Consider the following 17,208-nt stretch of genomic DNA (forward strand, 5'->3'; position numbering starts at 1 on the left):
TATTGTAAATTTTACATATATAATATTTTAACTGATATCACCAATATTTTTAAAATAATTTTTTACCATTTCAATTAAAATTTCATTTTTATAAATATTTTTATCTTTAATCTCATTATTTAATATATAAAAATAACAATACGTATATATACACAGTAGACTGCAGCTAGTATGGTGACAATTAGTTTCGGGAAGAAAACTTCAATCATTTTCTTTGTTTTCATTTGTCTTGTGATTACTTGGCGGCATTGGTACGTAGGAGACCAGGTTTTGTTTATGTTTTCTTCTCCTTTTATTCAAAGTCTTGAGAGGTGAAGAAAATGGTAAAACAGAAACCAAATCTTGTGTTGAAACAAAGGACGCAAGTTATTATAATATAGAAGGAGAGAAGCCCTTGTGTGAAAACCACACGAATCTTGGGTATTTTCAAATAAAGGTAGGGGTGCAGGGCAAAGATACACAATTACAAAGCTATAAGTAAAGGTTTTTCGAATATTGTAATTAAAAGGAGAGCTGCAAAGACGAAGTCCAATTCCAGATAGAACAAGCACATGCGGTTTCCTGCTACACCAAAGCAAACAGCAACGACATCAGTATGAGCTTACGGTGAATGTCACATTCTAAAGCCCTCAGTGACATACGTTACACTCGCAAAAGCTAGATACACTGTGAGTAAAAGGTGTCTCCGATACGGCAACCCTTCATAGCCCATCTCACGTTAGACTCGAACAACTTTGGATCATCCCTCAACACTTGAGCAGCATCATGATTTAGAGGATCCTCGTAATTTGGTTCCTTCACACAAGATTCAAATATCATATGGATACAAATACTTGGAAAAGATGGCAGCAAATTCATAGAAATACAATAGCCATTACCGTAAACAGATGATATAGTCCATAGATTACTGTGTTTATATTAAGCACGGGCTTCCAGTCTTCACGTAAGATGTTAAGGCAAACATTTCCTTCCAAGTCAATATTTGGATGGTAGATCTGGAAATCGGAGTACAACACCAAACAACCCAGGTTATAACCAAAACAGAACATAAACCAACACGATTTGGGTACAAGGATCAGGGGACCTACCGTTGTCTTGCACTTAACTTTGGGTGCCTCATGTGGATAGATGGGAGAAACCTTGAAGGAGAACAAAAATGTGCCACCGCTGCGAAAACAGCAGTAAGTTGGGCAAATTATTAAATGCGATAAGCCGAATTGTATGTGAAACAAGAGTTTTTCCACTTCTAAGAACAGATTTAACCAAAATATTATTGCTAGAAAACAACCAAGTTACTTGGTTTAAGATACGAGTCATGAAACAAAGCTCTTACTGATAATATCCTTCATCAGGTCGTATCGAAACCTCGAAGTTCATCAGGTCATCCTTTCCATTAGGAAATGCTATGCCACAGGATTGGGGTAGGTTCAGCTCAGAAATGTCTGCAAATTTAAGGCAAAATCAAGCATAACATTCAAATTGATTAACCTCTGATTGCCTAATTGGATCCTAGATCAAACCGATCCTCTTAAATCCAGTTGCTTCAGCGCTCAATCTCATTCAATCTTTAAGAAAGCTAAAGAATTTTGCAACAAAAATGAAGGGGATTTAGGGGGAAAATAAAATAAGACATGGATTGAGTAAACAAGCAAACCTTTGTGTAAACGCAACTCGCCCGCAGTTTGCTTTCTCCTGACGGCTTCATCCTTTGCATTTTCAGCAGTTTCTCTCTGCTTTTCTTTTACTTTAAACAATCGAATCATAGCTCCTGGCTCCTGCTAATAGGTGTTAAAAACTTTTAAAAGAACCCATTAATCAGAATTTAGTAATGGAATCAAAATAATATCAATCAAAATCAGGGGTCCAAATAGCGGTGGCGCAGCGATATAAACAAAGTTCAAATCAATCGCAGTGAATGGCTGCCGCAAATAACAATGTAACAGAAAATAGCGGCGATAAGGATCCCCTATTCCCGCTTAACCGATAGCTTTAAAAAGAAATTTGAATAAAATTTTATATTAAATTTTTAATATTTTAAAAATACATATATTTTTTTTTTAGTATTATATCAATGTTATTGGGAGCATGTTTATTTGACTCAAGCTCTCTATTTAATCTCTCAAGTAAGCTTTCTTAATCTATCATTGTGCACATGCTCTTTTTTATTTTGTATCAAAGTTTTTTAGAATAATCAATCACTCAACAATAGTGATTAACTTAAAGAGAATGATGACATATTAAGATATTTGTGGGCTTTCGTCATAAATATTAAGAATTAAGTAAAATAATGTTAATATTTAGATTTCCACTATACTTTTTGTTTTATTTTATTTTTGCAAATTAAGATATTAGTTTACGACAAATAATTCGTCTTGAGATAGTATAAAATATTTAGAATAACTAAAAGTATTATTTAACTGATTAATTAATTGAAATAACATTTTTGTAATTATTTAAATAATTAAAAATATTCAAATTTATCACCTAAACAAATCTAGCAATTATAAATTGTGTTTGATTGTATTATAAAACAATTATAGTAAGTAGTATTCTTCTAAAAGATAATAATCTCATTTTCAAACTCTACTAAATGTGATTGATAAAATTTTAATATTTTAAAATTTTTAGATATAAATCTCAAAATTATACATGAACTTTGATTTAATTAAGAACAATACTTTTTTTTTTATTCATTTAACTGAGAATTTTGGTTGGGAAGAACATAACCCATGGTTTTAGGAGACAAAGTCAAGAGGCTTAAAGGGTGGGTGGGTTAGCAGTGGGAAAGGGATGGTGGGAGAGAGGGAAAGAATCAGAGTAAGGGGGAGGGATGGTGGGGAAGAGGGAGAGGGATGGGAGAGTGATGATAGGGGGAGGGAGACGAGAGAAGAGGAGGAGAGAATGATGGAAAATGGCCGCTCCCTTTACATCTGTAATGAAAAATGGTTAGCGGTGATTGATTTATTATTTTTCGAAAATTTAGTGATTGAGTTAAAAGTTGAATAACTGTTTTATCATTAAAATTAAAATTAGTAACTGTTGGTATTCTTTACTCTTTACTTAATTATTTGCACACTTAAAAAAACATTTGAGTCTTTGGTTCATACTTCTTGTGTAAAATGGTCTTCTTTTTCATCTTCTATCATTGACTTTTTATATTTCTCGCACAGGCTCTTTTAAAGATTTCACGGTGATTAGCTTATATAATATTTTATTTTTAATTTGATTACAATGTTAATGGGAATGATAAATAGATCTTTATAACATTTTTATTTTTTTAACCAACCTAAATGTATTTTTATAAGAGTTGGTGTAGAATTGTTAGCACTATTAAAATTCTTTTATTGTGTAAATTTGTTAGTGCCATTATATTTCTCGCATGAGCTCTTATAAAGAATTGTTAGCATTCTAATTAAAGTGTTAACAAATAGATCTAAAATTTATAAATTCAAAAGTAGAAAGACTAAATTTTTAAAATAAAATATAGAGATTAAATTTAAAATATCTGAAGATTACAAAAATTTTGAACAAATTGTAACCTTTAAATTTTTACATTATAATTTAATTAAAAATAAATAATTAACTCAACTTGTTCTTTTATCACTATCAAGATATCTATTTTAGTCAAAACTTGACCACAGTGTTTTACATTATTTAAAAATATTGCATTTCTATACATGCCATTTTATCCCTTAAATTGAAAGAAATCTATATTCATAATTCTCATAGGTGATTAGGGATAAAATATTTTCAAGAACAAACAAATTATAATAATTTTTGTCTTTATTTTCAGTCATTTTTTATGTCTTACAATAAATTCATAAAAATAATTTTTATCACTATAATTTTTTTATCTTTGATTAATTTGGTGTTTATTTTATGAATCAACAAAATATTTATAATTTGATATAGAATAAATTGTCCATTTTACCATTAATCAAACTAGATCAATAATCAGTATTCCTTTTTTTCATTAGTTGTTTAAAAGTTAAATCCTTCTTAAACGTGGGCAGAATTAATAGTTATAATAATTTCTATACTAAAATAGGACGGTTTGGATTGGATTTGATTTAATAGGGTGGAATTAGGGGGGAAAAATGGTTTGAGGTGGATTAGGTAAATTTAGAAAATAGTCGGGCTCAAGTTTAGTGTAAACCCACCTCGCTTTGCCTGGAGTATTTACAAAATTACCTCTCGTTATATTAATTATTTAGATTTAACCCCTAATTGTTTTAATTCTAAAACTCTCCAAGACTACTTTCTAAACTAATATCTTTAAATTTTTTATATAAAAAATGGTGTGAAAATGGGATTGGAGTTGGATAGTCAAAATGGAACTTTGGATCAAAATTGGACCTATCCCCTTGCTATCCCTAATTACTTCTATAAAAAGTATTTTTGTTATTAACGAAAGAATAAAATCTACAAACTAAGTATAGCTATCATTTTATTTATAAATGATATATTTATTAAAAATATTATTTCTATCAAATTAAATTCTAATATTTTATTTTATTCTTTTGGTGTTTATGACACAAAATTAATTTTTAAATCACAATATTTTCTAAAATAAATTGTCAAATTAAATTTTAGGTTTAATTCTAAAATTCATCCTCAACGTTTTGTGGTTTTTTCACTTCAGCCCTTAACATTTTTTTTTATTTCAATCTCACTCACAATTAAGGGTGAGCGTTCGATCGAATCAAGTGAAAAAATTTCAAATTAATTGAGTTGACGAGTCCTATTTTATCATCCTAACTCGATTTAAATTTTTTTTTAAATCGAGACAAGTGAAATGAGATTCGAGTCAAGTCGAATCGAGTGAAATTGTTCGAGTTAAATTTAAAATTAAACATGCCAAATTAAAATCTTGTTATAGTATAACTAATTTTATGCTAGAGCACATAAATTTTAAACCATATATATTTGAAAACTTTTTAAAAGCAAAATAATAATAATAATACTTTAATATGATAAACTAGAATACTTATTTAGATCCCAATATTATTATTCTATAATTTTTTTATTTTTAAATTTTTTATATATATATTTTAGAATTTTTTAGAAATTTTATAATTTTTAAAAATATAAATTTTGAAACCTTTATAAATATTTTAAATTTTAAAAATTATTTTATAATTTTTATTGAAAAAGATACTAATTTACCTATTTTTAAACCTAGCACGTCGAAAAGTTATGAATTTTGAATGTTTCCAAGTCTAGAAGTGATGTTTTTTTTTGTGGAATATAGGGCCACATTGAGCGAAGTAGTATCTTGGAAGGTTCCGCCTTGTGTCCAGGCACTTGGCTTTGGTCCTAAAGCTTTCTAATTCAATTTTCTTTCTTTGACTTTTCTCATCATTCCTACAATCAAACCCTGCTCTCCTCTCACCCTTCGCACACCTTACGGTTGTTGGAAAGAATATAAGTAATAAAGCACACTTTTGACTTCATTCTTCTTATCTTTCCCCCTCTCTCACAATTATTTTCTCTCATTTTCCTTTCTTTTCTCCTCTCGAAATCCTTATCTAATGCTATTGGGTGCCTCCTTGAGTACACTGGATCGTAGCAGCTTCGTTTTTTTCGAGCTCTATTATCTGCTAAGGATTTCAAGAGAGAAGAAATCAGGAATCGAGAAACCATCAATTCTTAAGACTTTCCACTTCAAATTCAGGTAATTTTAGCTCATCCATTTCTGCGATTACATACGAGAGATTTAATATTTTAACCTTTGGGGATAATTATTTTGATTTTGTTCTCATCTCGATCTAATTGGTCTCCACACTTGGAAACTATCTCTGGGTTTTTATAATCTTACCCCCAAGCTTTCCCCCTTTATTTTTTTTTGGTTAATTTGCTGTACTTTCAATAAAGAATTTGCTGTATTTGTTGGATTTATGAAAAGTTTTCATTGGAGAAGGGCATAGGAGACCACTTGATTACTGGGTTTTCACTTAAATTTGAAGTTTCTTCAGCACTGTAAACCTAGTTACTACAGTGTTTCTGGGTTTGTTGATCAGTTATGATGGGGTGCAAATCTAGCAAAACGAAAGGAGGTGTTGTAGAAGTATCTTCTCAAGGCAGGAGCGATTCTGGGATTGAATCAGACTTGAGCTCCTACGAGGCTGCTTGTAGAAATGATTCGACTTTGCAGCAATTTGATGCGACCCTCCATCAACGCACCAACGATGTCATTGGCACACTGGCTGCTAATATGGGTGTTCAAGCTTTATCTTTTGACTCACTCAAAGAGGTCACTGGATGTGTTTTTGAAACCAACCAAGAAGTGGTGAAAATCATCTTAGAATGTCAGAGAGATATATGGAACAATCCAGACTTGTTTTCTTTGGTTGAGGAATACTTCGACAACACTAAAAAGACTTTAGAATTCTGCACTGCTCTTCAGAATTGCCTCAAGCGTGCTCGAAACAACCAGTTAATCATTCAGTTGGCTGTTAAGAATTTCGAGGAAGAGGTGGGTTTACAAGTCGGGGATGATGAGAGGAAATTTGTGAAGACCTTAGAAGAACTAAGGAAATTTAAAGCAGCTGAGGAGCCATTCACTAAGGAGTTCTTTATACTGTTTGATTCGGTCCGTAGGCAGCAGGAATTAATGCTACGGAAATTGGTATCTCGGAAGAGAAAGCTCGATAAGAAAATGGAATCTCTGAAAACATGGAGGAGGGTGTCGAATGTATTGTTTGTAGCCACTTTTGTTTCGGTATTGATTTTCTCCGTGGTGGCAGCAGCCATAGCTGCACCGCCTGTTGTCACAGCTTTGGCGGGTGCAATGGCGGTTCCTATTGGTTCGGTCGGAAAATGGTGCAACTGGCTTTGGAAGCGCTATGAGAACGAGCTGCAAGGGCAGAAGGAGTTAATAATCGGAATGGAGATCGGTTCCTGCATTACAATCTATGACATGGAAAACATAAAAGTGCTGATTAGCCGGTTGGAAATTGAGATGGAATCTTTATTGCATAATGCTGATTTTGCAGTTAGAGAAGAAGATGCAGTGAAGCTTGCAATCAATGAGATCAAGGGAAAATTAGAAGCATTTATGAAAACCATTGAGGAATTGGGTCGACAGGCCGAAAATTGTAGCCGTGATATTAGGATGGCGAGGACGGTAGTTTTGCAGAAGATGATGAAACGTTCTGGGAATTCATCAACGGGTGACAGCCCGTGGGAAGTGTAGCAATGAGGTAAATTTCAGTGTGTTAATGTTGTAATAATTTTATGCTGTATTCAAGGTAATGAAATTGGTCCACTGGATTTGATCTTATACGTATAACAGTTGCATTGTTCAATTTTAGACTATTTTCTTGTGTAGAAACAAATCTTTCTTGATTGTGTGACCAAGGTTGGCAAAGGGAGGTCGAAAAAATTGCACAATTTCCACCTACAAATTTATATCAAATATCATACTTTATTTTATTAGGAATTCAATCAACCCAATTTTAAAATAAAATAAGATTAATTACTTATTTTATAATTAGGATCAAATTTAGATAATTTGTAAATATTGAGAGTTAAATTTTGTTTTAATCATCAAATTGATTGAATATATAATTATTGAGAGTTAAATATGTTATTATTTCAATTTTAAAATTTTCATATCAATAATCTTCTTTAAACTTAGCGACATTGAATATGATAAGCCTGCTATCCTAGCACGAAATAGTCTGCCTTCTCTGGCACGTTCCTTAGGTTTTTTTTCTTTTTCTTTTTGTTGATTGTTTGCTTGACGGCGGTGTGCTTTAAAAACTCTCATGTCTCTCGCATAGCAAAGTGGTATCCAAGATCGGGTCTTTCGCCTGCAATCAATGGAAACCGAATTAGCGGGATTAACACTTAATGAAGATGAAGAAGCAGTCTCACAAATTCAAATAGAGTCGAATACAGATAGAGAAGCGGGGGTTTTCAGGTTAGTGGGTTGTTTCTTAACAGCTAGTATTATTCACTTCCCAGCAATAAAAAACACTATGGCAAACCTATGGCACTCTGTCCGGGGTGTTCAAATTCGATATCTGGGAGAAAAACGATTTTTGTTTCAATTTTATTATGTTATGGATATGGATAGGGTTTTGAAAGGGTCTCCATGGACTATTAATAATCATCTATTAGTGTTACACAAATTACAGTGGGGGGAGGATCCATTAAAAGTACCCTTAATCCTGACGCCTTTTTGGGTACAGATCCATGATGTGCCTATTGGTCTTTTTTCTAAAAACTTGGCAGTGCAATTGGGCAACTTTATAGGGAAATTTATAGAATATGATGGATCGAATCTGGGGAAAGAAAATAGAAATTATATAAGAATAAGATTTCAGATTGATGTACGGCGTCCGTTAAAAAGGAAAAAGCAGATTATGTTATGTGGAAATTGCACATATGTGAGATTTAAGTATGAAAGACTGTTACTATTCTGTTTCTACTGCGGTTGCTTGGGCCATAATGATTCTTTTTGTGAAGCAAAGATGGCGTTAGGTGTGGAAATTAATGAAATGGGCTGGGATTTATCGTTGTGAGCTCAATCTCGAAGGGCTTTTGCAATGAACAGTGTTTGGGTGCGAGAAGAAGGTGAAAGGAAATTGAATGGAAATCAATAAGATAGTTATATGACAGGAAATACTCTGCGGGCTGTTGGAAACAAAAAACCAGGATATGGACAGCCTTTTGATCCGGTTTTGGGATTCAATCTGGAAGGTAAGTCGGTGTTCTTGAATCACTTGGGGGAAAAGCTATTAACAGATAAAGCTTTAACTGATATGGAGCATGACCTGGAAGACAGAGTCTTAATTGGAGAGGAAGGGAAGAAGAGAGCTAGAGGGGACATGGAGAAGCTAATAGAAATGGGAGAGATTAACACCTCGGCGGTAAGAAATAAGAGATTGTTGGAGATTAATCACTTATCATTAGCGGCTGCCACGACCAGGCGCAATGAAAATCCTAGGTTGGAATGTTCGTGGATTGAGGAGTCCACGGACAGTTTGAAGACTTCGGCATATGTTGAAGACACAAAATCCCCAAATGGTCTTCTTTATGGAGACGAAGTTATGCAAAAGTCAGATGGAAAGAGTTCGATACAGTTGTGGTTATGTCACTGGGATTGAAGTTGATCCGGAGGGTACTAGAGGAGGATTATGTCTGGCATGGAGAAATAAGATTTGTGTTATGCTTCGAAACTATTCAAAAAGACATATTGATGTGATGGTTGACAACAACGAAGTAAGAGGCAAATGGAGATTCAGTGGCTTCTACGAGTCTCCTTATATACAAGATAAAGATATTTCCTAGGCTGCATTGAGGAATTTATGCACTAGTGAGGAGATTCATTAGTTTGTTTGTGGGGACTTTAACGAAATCATATATGGTTTTGAAAAAAATGAAGGATTACCTCAAGATGAAAGGAGAATGGAAATATTTCGCAATGTTCTAGCAGATTGTCAATTAATAGATGTGGGGTTCTTTGGAAATTGGTTTACTTGGGATAGGGGAAATTTACCTGAGACAAATATTCGAGAACGGTTAGAGAGAGGAGTTGCAAATGAAGAATGGATGGCCATGTTTCCTGAGGTAACTATTCTACACCTAATCCACTCTTTCTCTGATCAGTGTCCCCTTTTAATACATACAAGAAAGGTTGAAAAATGGTCGAATAAGAAAGTATTTAAGTTTTAAGCCTGGTGGATAATGGAGAAGTTGTTTGGTAAAGAGGTTAAAAACATTTAGGAGACATCTTCGGGAAATTTGTTGCAAAAATTAGATAATTTAAAGGAAGGTTTGCAAAAATCGGCTGGTCGGATTCGTATAGACAAATGAAGGCGAAAGGATTTTCTTACAGCCAGGTTATCGGAACTTATAGAAGCCGAAAGAGATGATTTTAATTTGGCTGAGATGAATGATACAAAGATTCAACTAAATTTTGAAATCGAAAAGAATGAACACTATTGGAAACAAAAAGCTCGTGTAAACTGGTTGAAATTTGGAGATAGGAACACAACATTTTTCAATAGCCAAGCGATACAGCGTCGAAGGAGAAACTTTATTCATAAATTGAAAGACGAAGAAGGGAGAGAAACGAAGATCGTTCATAAAATGGAAGGTATCGCGAGATCTTATTTTCAGAACTTATTTATGTCAGAAGTAAGAGGAAACAACAATCATTTGCTGTCGGGAATTGTTAGATACATCTCCGAGGAGGATAATCAAATCAAAGACTTACAGCACTATACACAAGGGAAGAGATTAGAGAAGTAGTGTTTGAAATGGGATCCACAAAAGCTCAAAGAGAAGATGGATTTCCGGCTTTATTTTATCAAAAGTGTTGGAACACTATTAGGGATGATGTTATTAAATTTTGTTTACAAATCCTTAATGAAGGTACGGAGGTTAAACAGATTAACTCTACTCATATAGTACTCATTCCAAAAATTTCCAACCCCTCTAATATGAAGCAGTTTAGGCCTATCAGCTTATGCAACGTGATTTATAAAATTTTGGCAAAAGTTATTGCAAATCGGCTTAGAGGAGTTATTGACAAATGTATTGATTTGGCTCAGAGCGCTTTCGTACCAGGAAGATTGATCTCAGATAATGTATTGTTGGCTTATCAAATCCTTCATACACTGAATCAAAAGAGGCCGGGGAAAAAAGGATTCATGGCAGTAAAGTTAGATATGAGTAAAGCATATGACAGAGTTGAATGAAATTTTATAAAGGAAATAATGGCTCGAATGGGTTTCGTTATAAACTGGATTGAAACTATTATGAAATGCTTAACTTCTGTTTCCTATTCAATTGTGGTTAATGGATACATAGGAGAAAAGTTCCAACCAACAAGGGGACTTTGTCAAGGAGATCCATTGAGTTCGTTTTTATTTCTCATATGCGAAGAAGGTTTATCCTGCTTAATGCGACTTGCAGCTAGAGAAGCACTACTGAAAGGAGTAAAAGCCAACAGAAATGGCCCACAGGTATCGCATTTGCTATTTGTAGATGACTGTATCTTCTTTAGTGAGGTGACTAGTAGAAGAGCTACTTTATTGAAGATAATTTTAAGGGAATATAGAATCTGTTCGGGTCAATGTGTTAACTTTGAGAAATCAACTGTCTTTTTTAGCAAAAACACTCAGCGGAAGATAGACAAGTAGTTGTCAAAATTTTGAGGGTGTAAAGCTCAAACGATCCGGAGCGTTATCTTGGATCGCCTAACATGGTTGGAAGAAAGAAAAGGGAGTCGTTTTAGAATTTAAAAGATCGGCTTAAGAAGCGTATTGATAATTGGAGCACTAGACACCTATCTTAAGGCAGGAAGGAAGTATTCATTAAGGCTATTCTCCAAGGCATTCCAACCTATACAATGGCCTGTTTCCTATTACCTAATCATTATGTGTTGAGTTAGAGTGCATTATTGCTAAGTTTTGGTGGCAGAAGGGACAAGGCAAAAGGGGAATACATTGGTGTGCGTGGAGGAACCTTTGTATTTTGAAGGAAGAAAGAGGTCTCAGATTCCGAAATATTAGCCAGTTTAATATCGCATTATTAGCTAAAAAAGGTTGGCGCCTCATTAATCATCCGAATTCCTTATTAGCGAGAGTTCTTAAAGCTAAATATTACCCGTATTCAGATTTTCTTAATGCCCAATTAGGAAACTTACCTTCACTTACCCAGAAGAGTGTTTGGGCTACAAAGGGCTTGTTACAGAATGGGCTGTGCTGAAGAGCTAGAAGGAGAACTGGAATATCTGTATGGGATGACTGTTGGATTCCAAGAAAGGATACAGATGAATGGAGCAACAGAAATGAAAATAAAGGAGTAAAGTTAGTCTCAGACTTAATTGAAGCCACAAAAGAACTTGGAAGACAGATCTAATTAATAGTACGTTTCAAGAAGATATAGCTTAAAATATTTTGCAAATCCCTCTAGTGGAAACACCTCATGACAATTTTCAAGTGTGGAAAGGAGAACCATCTGGAGAATTTTCAGTAAGAAGTGTTTACAAACTATTACAAGACTCTAGCTCGAATCATAATAATTTTTTAATACAGACAGATCTAAAGGATTTCTACAAAAAGCTCTGGAATCTACAGCTACCTTCAAAAATTACAATTACAATATGGAGAATATCCTGGAATTATATCCTTACTCTAGTCAATCTAAAGTATAAACGAGTGACTAATAATGCAGTATGCCCTCGATGTGGAAATGGAAAAGAAGACAACACTCATGTTTTTCGGTAATGTCCTATAACATCAGAGGTATGACAAATGTTAGACCTTTCTTGGGTTATTAACAGTACGATTCAAAGTTTCTGGGATTGGATTACCTGGGTCTTCAAGAGAAGTACTTCTGAACAATGTCAAATGTTTTATTGTAGATTGTGGTTCATTTGGAGCTCGAGGAATAAACTCATTCATGAAAAGAAGTCAGAGACAGGGACAGAGTTATCACAAAAAGCTCAAAGATATATGGCCGAACTTGAAGGTCTGACAGAAAGAATGAGTACGTTGAATACGGATAGAAGCCATAGCCAAAGAGAGGCTAATACCAGGGTGACGATTCAATTCAATGCAGCCTTTGACAAAAGAGATTTCAAATCGGCATTGAGTCTAGTGGTTTGGGCCCAGTCGGGGGAACTCCTAGAAACGAAGACTGTATTGAACACAAACGTTCCATCGCCATTTGCAGCAAAAGCTTATGTAGGACTACAGGCTCTAAAGCTAGGAATCTCAATGGATCTCCTCCCAATAACAATAATGGGGGACTCTCATACAGTTATCAAGAAATGCCAATCAATGAAACCAGATAAATCAGTTATAGAGGTGATCATCAGCGATATTCAAAGTAAGAAGATTTGTTTTCAAGAAATCAGTTTCCAGTTTATCAACAGAACAAAAAACGTCTATGCCCACAAAATTGCAGCAGAATCTTTAAAGAAGGGAGAGGAAACACACCTGAAGAGAGTGATTTCAAATCTTTACCATTCAAATTCGGAGGGACGCTGGAGAAGGAACCCAAACTGATGCTTGTTTTGTGAAGGAAGAAAAGAATCGGATAATAGGCAAAGTAAGATATTGAAAGGCCATCGACTGAACATATGGGACAAGGGACGTGAAAAGATGATTGAAGGTGGTGTCCATTAAATGAATTGTCTTTTCTTAAGTTTTGTTTTTTGAATTTTGTTCTGTTTATTAATGGGAAGGCCGAAAGTATGTTAAACCTTAACAGGCCTAAAACTAGTATTAGGACCTATCTATGTTTTCCTTCTTTACTATTACTAATAAATCACTTGTAACGCCCCTAACCCGAATCCATCACTGGAATAGAGTTACGAAGTATTACCAGAGTTACCGATTTATTTATCAGATATTTATTTCATCTAGTGTTCATATTTGGAACCAATTAAAATCAAACATACTGTCCCTTAAACATACTTATTTTTCTCGACATGTTTTACTTGAATTTATTACTCGTCTCAATATACTTAATTTCCTTGTATCAACGTATCAAAGATAATCACATATTTACATGTCATGATAAATATCATTCTATTACCATTTCTTCATAAACATAAATAAGATAATTCATTATATCGATATTTCATGCATTTAAAAATACAATTTAAGTTACACTAATTTACCTCGTTGCTTGTTCATGTTTATAATTTCATTAATCCAATATCTTTTCTTTTCCACGTTCAAGTCTCGTATTCGAGTCATCCGGATCTTTATAAATAAATTTGATCGTCGGTTTCATTTATTTCATGTTCTAATACATTCAATTAATGCTCTAAACAAAATTACGATTTTGCCCCTAAACTTTTAATTAATGACGATTTCATCCTTAGGCTAAAAAAATAAAATTCTTGCAATTTAATCCTTATTTCCAGCCGTTATTCTCATACAAATTGATAACAACTCATGAATTCTATAAAATATTAGAATTTTCCATAATTTCAACACTTTTCAATTTAATCCTTAAAACATGTTTTTCCCCAATTTTGAACTAAGTTAATAATTTCATTCAATTTTGCAATTTTAAGTAATAAAATAATCCATTTCATGCAAATTGATCATTTTTAACATTTTTACAAAATTGCCCATAAAGTTTTACTTTTATTCAATTTAGTCCCTGAGCCTAAAACATGCAAATTAGCCATGCTAGTTGAATATTCATACATGTTTTCCTCCTCCTCTCCATTCCACATCCTATATTTATATAACATGCTATAGGTAACATTATCAATAATTTCACTATTTACTTATATGTATATTCAAAACTATCTATTTGCGTCATAGTCACTAAATTATTTATATCTTGAGCTTCAGAACTTGAAATTAAGATCAGATAATTTTCAATGAAATTAGACTTATGTATATTCTTACCATAAAATTTTCATAATTTTTGGTTTAGCCAATAAGTACATTTTATTCTTTAAATTCACCCTTATTCTGCTGTCTGACAGTTCCAACCCTTCTTTACTAAAAATTAATTATCTCATTGTACAGGATTTGGATAATGTTATCGTTTATTTATATTGAAAATATACTCATTCAGGATTTTAAACATATAACTTTAAGAATCTAATTATTTTTCTCCAATTTTTTATGATTTTCCAAAGTCAGAATAGGGGAACCCAAAATCATTCTGACCTTGTCTCACTAAATTTATTATATCTCACAATTTACGATTCCATTGCTTACACCGTTTCTTCTATAAGAAATTAGACTCAATAAGATTTAATTAAATATTCTATTCATCCTCTAATTCGATGTCCACAATTTATGGTGATTTTTCAAAGTTAGCCTACTGCTGCTATCCAAAACTATTTTAGTGCAAGATGTTTATTTACCATGTTTATAACATCCTTATTTTCTTTCTCTACACTATTTCTCATTACATTCTCTTATTTTTTTCTTCACTAATATATCAAGAACATAAGACCATATCTAAGAAAACTCTACATTAACATCAATTCCATGCTTTTCAGTGATATTAACCTTAAAAATGTATTAAAATCTTGATGTTCTTACCTTGTTCCATTGATTTCAATCTTTAACTTGATTTTCTCTCTCCTTCAGCTTCCTTAGCTTGAATCCAACTTGATATTCTAACTTCCCATAGTCTCCTTAATATTTTTCTCTCTTGGTAGCTATGGAAATTCTTTTAATTTTTGGGTGAAAATGGTGAATTTTTGGTAGAAGGACCAAATTGTAAATAAAGCAAACTTTCTTTCTTTCTTTCTTTCTCTCTTCCTCCCACGTTAGTGCATGAGAAAGATGATGAATGGTGTGTGTGTGTATGTTTTTTCCACACACACATATATATATAGACTAAATAAAATAATAAAATATCTTATTAAAATATTAAATAAATAATAATTATTTAATTAAATAATTATAAAATATCACCAATATAATCTTTACTTTCTAGATTTCTCTCTCTTCCAATTGACCATTTTGCCCTTTGTGATCTTTTAAAATTTCATTCTTGAGTCATCACTTAATTTGGTAAAATTGTAATTTAGTCCCTCATAATTCTCCACCTATTCAATTTGGTCTTAATTCATCAATTTTCTTTGTTTTCTAGATCATTCCACCCTTAAAATATTTGCACTATTAGTCCTTCAACTTTTTCATATTTACACTTTATTCCCTCAAATTTTGAGTATTTATTCTTGGGCCACAAAACTTTTCTCACTTTTACAATTTAGTCCTTTCTTGAATCAATATGTCATAATATACTTTCCAGTGACAACTCAATTTTCCTCTTCTTGTCACTTTATTTCCTTATTTTACTATATTAAGGATAATATCTTACTATAGAAATTTTCAGGGTGTTACATTTACTAGTCAATTTTATTCAAAAAAAAAAACTTTGCGACATTGAAGGGATAAATAAATTTGATTAGTTGAGTAATTATTTTAAAAATTTTATAGTTAAACAAAAAAATCATCACTGTAATTTATCCAAAACTACTATAAGATTAATTACTTATTTCTATAATTTCTAAGAAATATTATGATTGAGGTAACTCCTGACTTGTTGAAAAGTCAAGTTTTAGTTTTTGTAGAACACAGCTAATATGGTTATTAAATAAAACTTTTATTTAAGGTCAACAATCTTTTTTTAGTGAATTATAATAATAAGACAAAACTCGAACAATAAACGTGACTAGTCCGACTCAAACTCAGGCCACACTTAAAAAGGTAAACACCCTTTACTATCATGCAATCACATGAGATTCATCAACAACCTTATTTTGTAATTGAGTAATTAACCTTTTTCTTTTTCCCTTTTACCCACTTTTGTTGGTGTCCCTTTGTTATTCAACTAAGTGGAACTTAACAAAGTTAAAAGAACAAATCTTAAATAAGTTTTTTTTGATAAAAAGATGTTCCTTTTATATATTAAAATTAAAACATTTATACTATTAACAAAATTGGTGTCATGGATTAATCGGATACCAACATAGTTAAGAAATTATTATTATACCTTTTAATTAAATGACTATTATTATTATGATGGATTTTTTCATACTTTTATAAAAATTAAATAAAAAACTAAAAATTAACATGTCTAGGATTGAACCTGTAACACTCCTAACCCGTATCCGTCGCCGGACTAGGGTTATAGCCGTTACAGGACAATAGGAACATTTTTACAAATATTTCATATACATCATCCACAATCATAGTCAAACATTACCATAGAGTCTCTTATATAGGTCATCGAGACCTTAAGCATGCATCAGAAAGGGTTTGGGACTAAACCGAGCTCCTACAAAACTTTTCAAAACTTAAACATTTTTCAAAGTTGTACAGGTCACACGCTGGTGTGAACAGGCCGTGTGCCTCACACGGCTTTAGACACTCCCGTATGTCTAGGCCGTGTCAAAACAGGGCATACATACTGACTTTTCCATACGCCCGTGTGCTAGGCTGTGTGAAAATTAGAGAGGCTATTGACTTAGGTCACACGGCTAGTCACACGCCCGTGTGTCTAGCCCGTGCTCAAAACTGACTTGGCCACACGGTCTAGCACACGCCAGTATGTGCGACCGTGTGGTTTGCTCAGGCTCATTTCGAAATGGCCCTCGAGCAACATGGCTGAGACACACTCCCGTGTCTCTGTTTTTGTGGCAAAAATAGGTCATTTACAAGGCCAATTTGACACCTATTAAGGGTTCTCCCTACAATCATCAAA

General features: G+C 33.0%; 3 protein-coding genes across 6 annotated transcripts; 2 read left to right on the forward strand and 1 right to left on the reverse strand.

The window, feature by feature from the left end:
- Nucleotides 1-342: 342 nt before the first annotated feature.
- On the reverse strand, nucleotides 343-2,003 carry LOC108485579 (NEDD8-conjugating enzyme Ubc12-like). 2 transcript variants are annotated; one of them, XM_017789438.2, is made up of 6 exons: nucleotides 1,655-2,003; nucleotides 1,334-1,442; nucleotides 1,089-1,167; nucleotides 879-995; nucleotides 642-795; nucleotides 343-561 (listed from the first exon to the last, which is right to left on the reverse strand). In XM_017789438.2, exons 1-5 carry the CDS (start codon nucleotides 1,761-1,763, stop codon nucleotides 658-660), a joined length of 552 nt encoding a protein of 183 aa, XP_017644927.1. In that variant the 5' UTR covers nucleotides 1,764-2,003; the 3' UTR covers nucleotides 343-561; nucleotides 642-657. The 2 variants fall into 2 exon arrangements, with proteins under 2 accessions (XP_017644927.1, XP_017644928.1); XM_017789439.2 differs by having other exon boundaries at nucleotides 343-564.
- A 3,277-nt stretch (nucleotides 2,004-5,280) lies between these two features.
- On the forward strand, nucleotides 5,281-7,337 carry LOC108486742 (UPF0496 protein At2g18630-like). 3 transcript variants are annotated; one of them, XM_017790951.2, is made up of 2 exons: nucleotides 5,281-5,674; nucleotides 6,021-7,337. In XM_017790951.2, the coding sequence occupies exon 2, from the start codon at nucleotides 6,023-6,025 to the stop codon at nucleotides 7,193-7,195; it is 1,173 nt and encodes a 390-aa protein (XP_017646440.1). In that variant the 5' UTR covers nucleotides 5,281-5,674; nucleotides 6,021-6,022; the 3' UTR covers nucleotides 7,196-7,337. The 3 variants fall into 3 exon arrangements, with proteins under 3 accessions (XP_017646440.1, XP_017646438.1, XP_017646439.1); XM_017790949.2 differs by having other exon boundaries at nucleotides 5,352-5,674; nucleotides 5,906-7,337; XM_017790950.2 differs by having other exon boundaries at nucleotides 5,352-5,674; nucleotides 5,921-7,337.
- Nucleotides 7,338-10,727: 3,390 nt separating this feature from the next.
- LOC108485199 (uncharacterized mitochondrial protein AtMg01250-like) lies at nucleotides 10,728-11,153 on the forward strand. The gene has a single exon (XM_017789040.1). The coding sequence runs from the start codon at nucleotides 10,728-10,730 to the stop codon at nucleotides 11,151-11,153; it is 426 nt and encodes a 141-aa protein (XP_017644529.1).
- The last annotated feature ends 6,055 nt before the right edge of the window (nucleotides 11,154-17,208 follow it).

This window comes from Gossypium arboreum, chromosome 12 (assembly GCF_025698485.1).
Source record: "Gossypium arboreum isolate Shixiya-1 chromosome 12, ASM2569848v2, whole genome shotgun sequence".
Lineage (NCBI taxonomy): Eukaryota > Viridiplantae > Streptophyta > Magnoliopsida > Malvales > Malvaceae > Gossypium > Gossypium arboreum.

Coding starts and splice junctions, on each gene's coding strand:
- LOC108485199 (XM_017789040.1), top strand. CDS start 10,728: ATGGCTCGAATGGGTTTCGTTATAAACTGGATTGAAACTATTATGAAA.
- LOC108485579 (XM_017789438.2), bottom strand. CDS start 1,763: ATGATTCGATTGTTTAAAGTAAAAGAAAAGCAGAGAGAAACTGCTGAA. Junction 1,443..1,654: donor CGAGTTGCGTTTACACAAAG/GTTTGCTTGTTT, acceptor TTAAATTTGCAG/ACATTTCTGAGCTGAACCTA. Junction 796..878: donor GACTATATCATCTGTTTACG/GTAATGGCTATT, acceptor TCTTGTGTGAAG/GAACCAAATTACGAGGATCC.
- LOC108486742 (XM_017790951.2), top strand. CDS start 6,023: ATGATGGGGTGCAAATCTAGCAAAACGAAAGGAGGTGTTGTAGAAGTA.